This window comes from Pleurotus ostreatus (assembly GCF_014466165.1).
Source record: "Pleurotus ostreatus strain PC9 chromosome Unknown scaffold_5, whole genome shotgun sequence".
Lineage (NCBI taxonomy): Eukaryota > Fungi > Basidiomycota > Agaricomycetes > Agaricales > Pleurotaceae > Pleurotus > Pleurotus ostreatus.
In genome coordinates, this window is record NW_023503160.1 from 912739 (window position 1) to 924368 (window position 11630).

The following is an 11630-nucleotide window of genomic DNA, read 5'->3' on the forward strand; positions in this document are numbered from 1 at the left end:
AACTTGGACCTGGATCACGAAGCTGAGATATTGCCAGGCCAGGTGATGATGAGGTGCCTAAGGGCTCGATGGTAACCAGTGAGGAGTACTACTTCGAGGATGGAGACTTGTAGTTAGTCGCGAACTAGTGACAAATTGGGACTGACCTCAGGAACAAAATTGTCAGGTTGACGATGCTCTGTTTACGAGTACATGAGCATTTCCTTTCGTCCTCCGCGAACCACTCTTTCAGGGCGACAGTCGGAAATGGGAATGATGGATGGAACGAAAGCAAACCAATAATCCTTCACAACATTTCGAAACAAGACTTCCAAGATGTTCTATGGGTATTTTACGACAAGTACGTGTTCAACTCGGCATTCGACTTTCAATGTTAACGTTCAAACCCCACCTAGAACGCTTCGACGCAAAGCACCTGCCGAAAAAATGGCTGGGAATCCTCCCCACCGCAGAGAAGCTGAAGATACAGCGAATACAGACGCTGACAGTTGGCAAACTGGCCAAAATGGAGCCACCTAACGTGGATCCTATTGCCCGAATTGCTGTACAGCAACGCTACGATATGGACATGACTTGGGCTAAGGACGCTTTCATGGACGTCGTCCAACGCACGGAGCCTCTAACAGAGGAAGAGGCCATAGACATTGGGACCTTCGCCACCGTCACGGTTCCTTATTTGCGTACTCCGCGAGGGAAACAAATGAAAAAAAAGACGCAGCCCATGGCCATGGTCTCCTGAACCACTCGCAATGGTCTGGAAAGAACAAGAACCATTCTATATATTACCCCAGAATCTGCACGGTTGTTCTGATAACATTATTGATTTGCTATTCAAACATCTATGAATCCTGCTATTGTAATTCTGCGTTCACCCGCACATTTTGAAGCAGCAGTCCCCAATTCTTTGGGAAATGCTGTCTACGAACTCTTCAATATCCCTACCTGACGTCACAAGCAGCATGCATTTTTCGTGGTTGCTCGTTCGTGCAGTCCTTGTTTCTCACTGAAATCATGACATACTTTCACTTTCTCTAGGATCTTTGACATGGAAGCCAAGCCAATGCAACTCCCTGCGATGGGCCGGATAGCAGGCCTGTTCAAGACGGATGCCGTCATTGAATTGACAACAGAACGCATGAAAGACACGATGATCGACATCGAACAAGTCAAAGCCATCGATCTACATTAGATCGAAGATAAGTACTCGAAGGAGCCTTGGGATGTCATTTGCCAACGGCTCGTATGTCTAAACCCGGAAGAGGGTAGGCACCTAGGTCCTCGGCTTTGTGCAAGAATAGCAAGGGTAAGGGAACTAAGGGCGGGTGCGGTTCTAGGACGAGTGAAAGCCCGTGTTGCACTCTAAGGATGTGTACTGGTACGGACTCTTCCGCTATTGATTGAGACTCCTGTCTGTACACTTGGGAGGGGCGGGACACGCTCATGGGTTGACGTTCAGGTTCGCCATCTATACACTCGCCTACTGTACACTTATTTCTACACATGCATCGCCTTTGTATTTGTTACGCCTCTCTTCACTCTTTGCGGAACTTCTGGTAATAGTGAATTAATCCGGTGGTCTGCGCGAAGAGTGGTTAGTTGGCTTGAATCCCTGGATTGAATAGCAGAGTTAGTGGCATACCGAGCTGTCATGTCCTTTCACGTCTTCAGGCTTCTCTAGCTGTGCAAGGATATTCTTCGCCAATACTTTGCCGAGTTCGACACCCATTTGATCTAGTGAGGGAAACGGGACGAAGTCAGTAAGGGGACATCAATTGTGAAGTCATATTCAATATCCTCACCGAAGGAGTTGATCCCCCAGACAACGCCTTGTACGAAGATCTTGTGCTCATACAAAGCAATCAAAGCACCTTAATTGTTTCAGAACCCCAGCCACACCCATCTCAACACAAGTAACTCACCCAGCGTCGACGGCGTAAGCAGGGGGAACATAATGCTATTGCTCGGGCGGTTGCCTTCGAAGACCTTGCTCTTCACCAGGGTATCACTCGCATTCGGGCCAAGCTCCTTGCGCACCTCCTCCTCGGTCTTGCCGAACGCCAGCGCCTCTGGCTGCGCGAAGAAGTTGCTCAGGAGAATGCGGTGGTGCTTTGAGTGAGCGATGGGGTTGTGCGTCGTGGCGGGCGCGATAAAGTCCGCAGGGATAAGCTTCGTGCCCTGGTGGACGAGCTGGTAGAACGAGTGCTGCCCGTTCGTACCCGAGGCGCCCCAGATAATGGGCTAGGTGAAGTTAGTTGGTAAGTTGGTAGGCATGGAGAGGTAGACAGACCCCTGTCTCGTAGTTTACGCGGTGGCCATTCTTGGTGATGAATTTACCGTTGGACTCCATGTCGCCCTGGAGAAATAGTTAGGGTTAGTTGTGATAGTGGTGGTAGAATATGAACCTGTTGGAAGTAGTCGGCGAATTTGTGCAGATATTGGTCGTAGGGAAGGAGGGCGTGAGTCTGCGAACCTATTCGAAGTCAGGACGAATCCTCTCTTGCAGCAAGGGGTCTTACCGTAGAAATCATTGTACCAGATCCCGATGATGGCGAGGAGAACTGGAAGGTTGTTCTCCAACGGTGTCTCCTTGAAGTGCTTGTCCATCCCATGCGCGCCTTTGAGCAGCTGCTCGAAGTTGTCGTACCCGATCACAAGCGCGATCGAGAGACCGATGGCGCTCCAGAGACTGTAACGACCGCCGACCCAGTCCCAGAACTGAAACATGTTATCGGACGAGATTCCGAACGCCGTGACTGCCTTTGTGTTAGTACTGAGGGCCACGAAATGCTTCGCGACATGCGCCTTGTCTCCGGCGCTGGAGAGGAACCACTCTCTGGCGCTTTCGGCGTTGGTAATCGTTTCCTGCGTCGTGAACGTCTTGCTCGCAATGATGAACAACGTGCGTTCGGAATCGCACAGCCTAAGGATCTCCGCGATGTGTGTGCCGTCGATGTTCGATACGAAGTGGGCGGTCAAGTCGCGTTTGGAGTATGGTTTCAAGGCCTCGGTGACCATGACGGGTCCTAGGTCTGATCCCCCGATGCCGATGTTGACGATAGTGGTGATGGTCTTTCCGGTGTACCCCTTCCACTCGCCGCTACGCACAGCGTTGCTAAACTGCTTCATGTGCTCCAAGACGCCCGCCACCTCATCCGCGCCAGCTTCCTGGATGGAGAAGTCGTTGAAGTTGCGGAGTGCTACATGCAGGACGGCGCGATCCTCAGATGTGTTGATGTGCTCGCCGGCGAACATCTTATCGCGGTACGACTCGACCTCGGCCTCGCGTACTAGACCCAGAAGAGTGTCGATCACCTCCTGAGTGATGAGGTTCTTTGAGTAATCGAGGAAGAGGGTGGTGGAAGGGTCATCCTTGGATATATACTCCTTGGAGAATTTGGCGAATCGTTCGGGATCTTGGGCGAAGAGGTCCTTCAACACCAAGGTCGACTTCTGAGAGTCATAGATCCCTTGTAGTTTCTTCCAGGAGGAGTATTCTATACGGCCGCAGAGATCAGGATACTACTCGTTTAGATCCTCGCGAACCGTACCTGATGCTAGTCGTCCACTCATGATGAAGGTCAGTTCGTGAGGGGGGAAAGGTAGCGCCTTAAGCCTTATATCTTGCCGTCCTAGTTACAGATCCGGTGACCGTTCTCCGTTAATGGCCGCACCGTCAATGGCCGCAAAGATTTACTGATAGGGTACATACAAGGTTTCTATTACCCATCTAATCTTGCTCTCACTCGAATCCACGAAGTGTTGCCGGAACGCGGGAAGATAAAGTTTGAACAACCCACGCTGGGCCTCTATTGATTGTTATTGGATGGATATTCCATGCAAGTATTGGCCTGACATCTTTCTCCGTAATGAATTCTCCCTTCTTCGATGAACTGGTATAGAGCCAAGCAGCAGTTGCCTAGATAGATGGTATGCAAGGTGTTGTACAAAGACTGCACGTAGTTGAACTGGTTGATATACAAAATACAGTTGTCCATGCAACTACTTAACGAGGTCCGGATTCTTGCCTCCTGTGACTCGGAAATGTAGCGCTTTGGGGCGGCGTGAGCCCTAGCACTCTCTGGACGTATTCGGCAGACACATGGCCGAGTTCCTGCTGGGAAGGTAATGGTGGATGAGGGGGGAGATGGGATCCTGCACTAGCTCTGCGAGATAATGAATCGCTCGTGCTCTCGGAATCTGAGTGTCTGAAATGAAGGTCTGAGACTGATATTGGGAGACTATCGGTAGGCGATATCGTTTCTCCGCCAACGGGTAGGCCAGAAGGATGGTGGGGGCGCACAGTCTCGACATTCTGGGTGCTACCAGAAGGACTGCTGCCGATGATGTTCACGCTTGGAACGTTGGCATGTGAAGCGCCGGGCGGTCGTGGCAAGGACTGTCGTGTATGGTGGCGTGTATTACTTGAAGAACCGGATGGCTGGGAAGGAGGCGAAAGGGAGACAGGGAATGGGAAGTTGCTAGATGAATTAGAACCTTTGCCGGATGACTCTGACTGAGTTTGGGACTGGGGCCGGGGTTTTGAGTTTCGACGCTCCTGCGGATTATCGGGGAGTGTGACAGGAATGTCAGGGAGCGGCGGATTCACGCTCGGCCTTCGATGAAGAGAAGTTATAATACTGGGCCCACTCCATCTTGACTTCGGTTTACCGTCGGAGGAGCTGTCATTGGACTGTGTGACGATGGAGCCTTCCCTTGAGCCACTAAAGTCGAGGAAGGACAATACCCCAGCTTCCGATCCAGGCGACCCGAGTGGCGCGAAACTGGGTGGGGTAAGTCGAAAGCTGGATTTCTGTCGAAGTGAAGGAATATGGGGAAGTGCGCGAATCTGCCTGCTCTTGGTGGTACCAGAGCGCCCGACCGAGGCACTGGCCGAGCTAGGCCGAACTTCCTTGCTCGGTCCTGCTGTAGCATTCACATCTCTTCCGACACCAGCAATGGCACTGGAGAAGTCGACGCGGAATGGACTTGTCTCGCCAACTTCAGGTAGAGCAGGCTGAGGTTCGGCTGATTCACGCTTCTTTGCTTTCTCTCGCTGGCGGGGCGACGGGGTCAAACTAGTATCGATGCTCAACGAGGGCGTCGAACGTCCTTCGGGATATCCAAAGGGCCTCGTTTGCGAAATCCTTGGCCTCAACCCTCGGATGGCAGCCTGACCAGCTGTTGTCTCTACTTGCACGAGACCGTCCATGTCCGTAACATAGCTGCTACTAACACTTCCTCTATCTCCTATTTTGGGAGGCGGTGAAAGCGTGCTGGCTTGCTCTCGAGAGCCACTGAGAGGACTTATATCTGATGTCCGATATTCCGTCGGATGGTACCCATCGTCTTCCGCTGAAGCTACATTAGGGTCACCTGCACGGAGCAAAAATCCTGAACTCTCGGAACGAATGTGAGTCGGCGGTGTCCATGTTGAAGGGGAAGCCGTTGGGACGGGGAGGGGACGGATGGCGGATAGACGTTGCGAGTTTCCAGAGTTCCCGGAGATGGGTAAAGTGCGTGAAGCAGGCATCTCTGACTGTGGGCGTATCCTAGGCAATGGCCTAGGCGCCACGGACATGCGACCAGAGGCCGCTACCTCATTGGTGGTTATAGCCATGGGCGTGTACATGGGGACGGGAGCCGACGAAGGAGCCGAAGACGAATCAGTACCAAGCGGCTGGTCAGGGACGGGATACACTGGCGACGAAATGTACGACAGCGCAGCCGACGAATCAGACGATGTCGGCGCTCGATCTGGTTGCGCTTGGTTGCTACCACTTGTACTGCCACTCTGAGAATGTGATGACAAGCGCTGCTGCGCACTGGGGACAGGAAGATGGGCTGATTGAGGTGTTGATCCGGATAATCGTGATGGTTGATTGGTGTGGGGAAGGGAGCTGCGGGAGGAACCTCCATTGCGGGGTAGCGTTGGGAGAGGAAGGTCAATAGTGAAGCTAGGAGAATCGCCCTTCTTGGTAGCTGACATAGATGTCGTGCTTTTCTTCTTCTTGGTCTTCACTTGCTTGCCCGAAATCATCCGGCTCACGACAGAGATCCCGTTGCTGTCGCTGAAAGGAGGATGAGTTTGGGGAGCGTCAGCGTCAGGGTCCTCCTCATCTTTGTCCTGAGCAGTGTTGGGACTTGTTGGACTCTTTTCGTCGTCAGAAAGGTGACCATGGTTATTCTCGTTGGATTTGATCGTTCCTCCGAGTGAATGCCGGAAAACAAGTCCCAATCCGCCCAAGCCCCGTCCGCCAAAGCCGTGTTCGACCTCTTCCCTCCACTTCGCGAAGCCCGTCCTTGGGCCGCTGGCACGTTTGCTCTCTCGGCCCTTACTACCCCCACTCCCTCGACGGTTTTCACGCTCCCACCAACGCTCTATCACACGAGTTGATTCACGCCGTTCGACGAAGCCAGCTACACCAGCACTATTTTCACCCCTGGGTCCACTGGGTCCGATGTCAAGGACATCATCGGAGGCTTCGTATTCCTTCGGCCGGGGAGCAGGGGTTGGTTGAGTATGCCATCTGCGGCGTTGTCTTCGTGGGCGCCAGATGAAGAAGTAGAGTAAGACAAGCGTGATGAGGATAAAGCCAAGGATACCGGCTAGAGCAAAGGCAGCAATAGTGCCTCTTGGAAACGATGTACTGGTACCAGAGCTTGGGGTGGGTGTTGGGGTAGGAGTAATTTCTGGTGGCCTATCGAATCACGGTTAGTCGGATGTCAGATTGTTGTGAAGGAAATATGTGAAGAAGTGCCCTAAAATAGGCGTTATGCTCGTGGATGGGAAAGCGAAGCACTTACGTGGTGTCACCAGAAGCTGATACAATGAATCCTTCGGATAGGACGGTTAGATCGCGGTCTTCATCGTTCATAATGAGTATGTCGTGGGTCATGCTGGCGTTCATTCCAGATATGAAATAGAGAAGTGCGTCGGGGTTGGTGAATGATGATTGGCCAGACAGGGATGTAGTTGTCCCATCCACATTAACGATGAAACGACCGGCGGAAGGTGAAGTCGTACCGCGCAGAGAGAATGCGGTCCCTGTGATAATAATCCCGATGAAATGGAGTGCATCAGAAAAGCGTGTACAAGGGGAACCATGTGAGTTGGTGTTTTCAGATCAGGCTGTAACACTGTGGTAATGTGGATCTTACGCACCAATGAATTGGGTAGCTACGCGATCTCCTTTCTTCCTGGATAAATGTGACGTGCCTGCATTTGAGATATTTTGGAACGACCAAGCACCGTTGAAGTTGATGACGTGCTCTGGCAGGGGTTTCGATATTATTGGAAGGCTAGAAGGAGGTTCATCTTAGCAACTGAATAGGCTTCTACGGCCTCAGGCCTAGCTGCTTACCTGGAACTATCATTAACGGGAATCGATGTAACAATAAATTTATCGAAGGCGATGAACGAATCAGGAATACTAGGATTGGTCGTTAGACTTGTCAGGGTGATTGTATGGTTAGCGTCGGGGAGATCGGTTTGTTTTGCCAGCGTATCACCCTGCGGGGATAGAACCTGAGGCTCTTGACCGTCGAGCGCGACGGTGTATCCCGCGTTCGTAGCATTCCCTCTGATTTCGATGCCAGTACCTTTGAGAGTGATTCATTCCCCACTCGAAGAAACTGAACGATTATTGAGACGCACCTCTCCACTGTAACGACACCGACGATCCGTTGAGTGCGGAAATGTGCAGCGACGTGCCGTTGCCCGTCTGGCCCTGGAAGGTCGCAAAACCGCTATCGGTAAAGTACGGATTCCAGCCCGAGAGGAGGTCTGGCGTGGTGAATGTGTCGGCGAAAGGGGAGTAAGAAATCGAGGGGGAGATATCGTCCACATCAAAGGTGTAGACGGTCTGTGCCATCTATCGGATGGCATAAAAGTTGGCAAATTTGTGGAAATAGGCTTGGAGGCGCGTCAACCAGTGAAATCGTCTGCCTGGGGTGCTGGTTTAAAAGAAAAGAAATAGGAAATAGGATTAATTAACGAGTTGAGAGGGTGCATGATGAAACGAAACCTACTAGTAAGGGTCCTTGTGATGGCAGTCTGTACGGTGTTGTTACGCGGGAGCAGCTCGATACGTGCAGCTCGAGGGGGGGTCCAGTAACGTTTCACTCAAGGGGGGGTCAGCTAGCCAGGCTCGACGAAAGGAAGTGTGAGTGATGGCAGGAGGAAAGGAAGGCCCGGCCTTAGCGCTGTCGCAGGCTGGGACGCTTCTTGCCATAGGGGACTGTGAGTGATGTCTTGAGTAACACGCTCGTCTGCCCGATCGAACTTGATCGGGGCCACGTTGTCCAAATGCTGTGCCCACGTGACGTTTCAGAATTATACCTCTCTTCCCATTATCGTCTGTTCGACCGCTACCACCACCAGAATTTCATACCAGGTTGGCGTTCTGATTGAAATTCACTCGGCGAAAACATTTATTGGATGCCATCAAGATTGGCATGTTCGTTGCCGGCCTGCATCTGAAGCTTTGATCCTTGACATCGACATACCATCATTTACAGGTTTCGGTCAGTGCATTTCGATCATTATCCAATCCAATTATTATTGACAAGCCCTAGATATCAAAGGGCGTATCAGGTATCCTCTGCAGTGGATCAATCGCCGCCACCATCACCCGGTGTCCCAATTTACAGCCAGTGGAGATATCCATAGTGTGATTGGATTTACGGCGCCCACAACATATGGACCGTGACCACGTTCAGGACGAGGTTGATGGCACAGTACCTCGGCCAGGCTCGCCGCTTGACATTCCTCCACCTGGTATACCGACGTTTCTTCCCGCTGTTTTGTCTTACATCCAGCATCATGCCGCTGCGCCGTTGGTTAACGGAACGCCCATTCCGATTGACTCAGCCGTGCTACAATCCATCTTGCTCTGCCTCGTCGCCAACAAGCATCTTATCCTTCGTACAGACGACGACGATATTCCCAACGTTGTCAAGCTTGCGGCCCTTGTGCGTGTTTCTTTCCCATACCCCTCTATTGGCGCCTTGTGTCCCACTCTTCTTAGTGATGCGACCTACCAATGGAAAATGGAGTCCCATCCCCTAGCTTCTCATGTCCGTGACATCTCGCAAAGAAGTTGATGGCCTGTCTATTTCATAATGCGCAATTGCAGATAATGCAGAACTAAGGCACTACTGTCTCCATTCTGACCTGCGTGCTTGTCACAGTGACAGCGGTGGCTTCATGGGTATGCAGAGTGCGCCGGTGGCTGGGATTGAGCGACTCTAGTGTCACTTTATCCGCATCTTTGGCTTTACTCCGAACTATCCTGCGTCCTCGAGGTTCCAACCGGGCCGGAAGGCGTCACGATGAAACATAGAAGTTCGCGGAGCCTTTGCGAAGGACCTACTAGGATGAGTCTCGTTTAGAGCTCGTCCATTAAAGTCGGGCTTTTGACCTTCCAAAAAGGAGGCGCAACCGAGGGACTCCATATGCCCTATTTCCACTGTTGCCCCACTATGTTCTCATTTGTTGCCACTCTTCACCGCCCTTGCATCAATTCCTAAGGAGTTTATCTCCTCCGAAAACCACTCCTTTCCCATTCTCTCCATAAGACTTCCTTGATGAACGGAAATCTAACTTATCATTCTATCAACTTTACTTTCAAACATATAGACGCTTAATTCGGTCTTCGCATACCACCCCGTCCACCGCCTGAAGATCAAACCGAAGGGACACCCGCCGCCTATTACCGGCTCCTTAACGTCCTCGAGTTTCCTCAACCATTCAGCTAATCCGGATGTATTCTTACGGTCGGTGTTTCTACCTTCGACGCGTCGTTTAATCGATCGCGATGCCTCTGGTAACGCGACGCCCGTACATATGAATCGTGCCGACTCTCAGCACTCGCCCTCGCACTCCAAGCTACGCCATTCCCGGTCTGGCTCAGTGTATACCTCGCCGGACGAGGGTAGCGTGAGCACGCACGCTACAATCCAGGCAGAGAAGAACTCGCGGCATCAGAGACATCGTTCGAAATCGAGCTCTCGTTCATACCCCCGCGTAAACAGTGGGGCGAACCTACCCAGATCCTCCTACTCTGGCGACTTGATGATGCTAGCAAGCGAGACGGAAAGTGGTAATCAAAGCGGGACCGGCCTGCATGGTTATTTCGGTACTGGCGGCCCCGATCGCGAATTCTCGCCGCCTTCTCATTCGCCTCCTCCGTCAATGAGACAAGTTAGTTTCATGTCCTCACAAACCCACAGCAAAAGTGGACCCTCCTCTCCGCTACATACTACCTCCTCTGATTCCGCTCCTTTTCCTCCGTTGCCTTCGTCTTCTCACCAAACGGATGAAGTCCCGATAGTGCCTCAAGCGATTGTTCTATCTGGCCTAGAACACGCTAGTAGATTGTCGCAGAGAGCCCTAGTGAGAGTACTGATGGAGAACCGCTTGGTGTTAGATGGAGGGGACTATGATGGAGAGGAGCGCGACGGATTACCAACGCAATCAATGGTGGGAGGTTCAGATGAACTCGATGGGGTGTGGAATTTACCCGACGGCTTCATCATTGTCTATGTCTGTGGAAAAGACGCGCACGAAAGACCAGCTATTCATCACAGCTTGGTAAGACTGTCTCCTGTGGTTTCTGGACGTGGTGCTGTGGCTGACTGCTCTCGATAGTTAGACAAGTTCGCCATGAGTACAAACATAACGCTTCAACCTGCGACGAGGAATATACTACGAACCCGCCGTACATCTTCGTCCCACAGTCTGATAGGCCATAATCACGGACAATCGTATCGCTCGTCACCATCTCTCGGAACGATGCCATTGCCCATCGCTGCGCCCAGACCAATGTACCCAGGTGCACATAATAGCGGACCGAGCTTCCAATCCTCTTTCTCTCATACACAACCACCTATACGTCCTCCCTTGACGCCTCTCCTCCCTCGACCCTCTTCTACTCCGTTCATGTTTGATGCAGATCCACCACCAGGTCTCCTCCCTCCCACCCTTCTTCCAACCCTTCGAACGATGTTCTCATCCGATCAAATCCAAATGTCCCCGAATCTACGCCTCTACACTGCAGACTTATTCTCCGCTGTCCGGCATCATCCACAACTCGATGGTACTTTGTTGACCGCGCAATCGCACCGGGACGCCCTGGATCTCATCAAGGCAGCTAGACTGCTCGGGATCGATCTGACTGGCATGGAAATCATTAAGATGAGTTTGGATGAGGCGAACGCGCGATACCGCAACAGGCAGGGCCTAGGTAGTAGCACGGCCGAAGGGGCGAGCACAGTCGATTATGGGGAAGCTATGAGTGATGTCTACAGCGGGATCGGAAGTGGTATCGGTTTACTTTCGCCGTTTGGAGACGCCGAGGACCAACCGTCTATCCAAGAGATAGAGGTATCTAATGACGCGGATCCTAACCAAGAACCGATGGATATTTCGGAGGCTGATGTAGCCAGGATTATTCCCCGCGTCGTATCTCACCGAGTGAGGGTTCGTGATGGCCCGGAGGATGAAGTCCTTGCGAGTACATACTTCGGAGCTGTTGCTGCCAAATCCACAGACCAATCTCGCAGCACGGTTAAGGACATTCTGATCAATATCTTAGCAGAGGTTTAATGCGACTTTCGTTTCTGTTTTTTTT

At 51.9% G+C, this 11630-nt stretch overlaps 4 protein-coding genes across 4 annotated transcripts; 2 read left to right on the forward strand and 2 right to left on the reverse strand.

Moving 5' to 3' along the window:
- Nucleotides 1-315: 315 nt before the first annotated feature.
- On the forward strand, nucleotides 316-1189 carry PC9H_007284 (uncharacterized protein; the record flags this gene model as incomplete). The annotated part of the gene is made up of 4 exons (XM_036776817.1): nucleotides 316-340; nucleotides 396-667; nucleotides 891-970; nucleotides 1036-1189. The coding sequence occupies 4 exons, from the start codon at nucleotides 316-318 to the stop codon at nucleotides 1187-1189; spliced, it is 531 nt and encodes a 176-aa protein (XP_036630437.1).
- A 343-nt stretch (nucleotides 1190-1532) lies between these two features.
- PGI1 (glucose-6-phosphate isomerase) lies at nucleotides 1533-3570 on the reverse strand (the record flags this gene model as incomplete). The annotated part of the gene is made up of 8 exons (XM_036776818.1): nucleotides 1533-1577; nucleotides 1640-1731; nucleotides 1800-1868; nucleotides 1920-2238; nucleotides 2288-2353; nucleotides 2403-2470; nucleotides 2517-3494; nucleotides 3549-3570. The coding sequence occupies 8 exons, from the start codon at nucleotides 3568-3570 to the stop codon at nucleotides 1533-1535; spliced, it is 1659 nt and encodes a 552-aa protein (XP_036630438.1).
- A 433-nt stretch (nucleotides 3571-4003) lies between these two features.
- Nucleotides 4004-7871, reverse strand: PC9H_007286 (uncharacterized protein; the record flags this gene model as incomplete). Its single annotated transcript, XM_036776819.1, has 5 exons — nucleotides 4004-6698; nucleotides 6805-7045; nucleotides 7163-7299; nucleotides 7362-7599; nucleotides 7655-7871. 5 exons carry the CDS (start codon nucleotides 7869-7871, stop codon nucleotides 4004-4006), a joined length of 3528 nt encoding a protein of 1175 aa, XP_036630439.1.
- Nucleotides 7872-8697: 826 nt separating this feature from the next.
- PC9H_007287 (uncharacterized protein) lies at nucleotides 8698-11605 on the forward strand (the record flags this gene model as incomplete). The annotated part of the gene is made up of 3 exons (XM_036776820.1): nucleotides 8698-8970; nucleotides 9638-10591; nucleotides 10649-11605. The coding sequence occupies 3 exons, from the start codon at nucleotides 8698-8700 to the stop codon at nucleotides 11603-11605; spliced, it is 2184 nt and encodes a 727-aa protein (XP_036630440.1).
- Nucleotides 11606-11630: the final 25 nt, after the last annotated feature.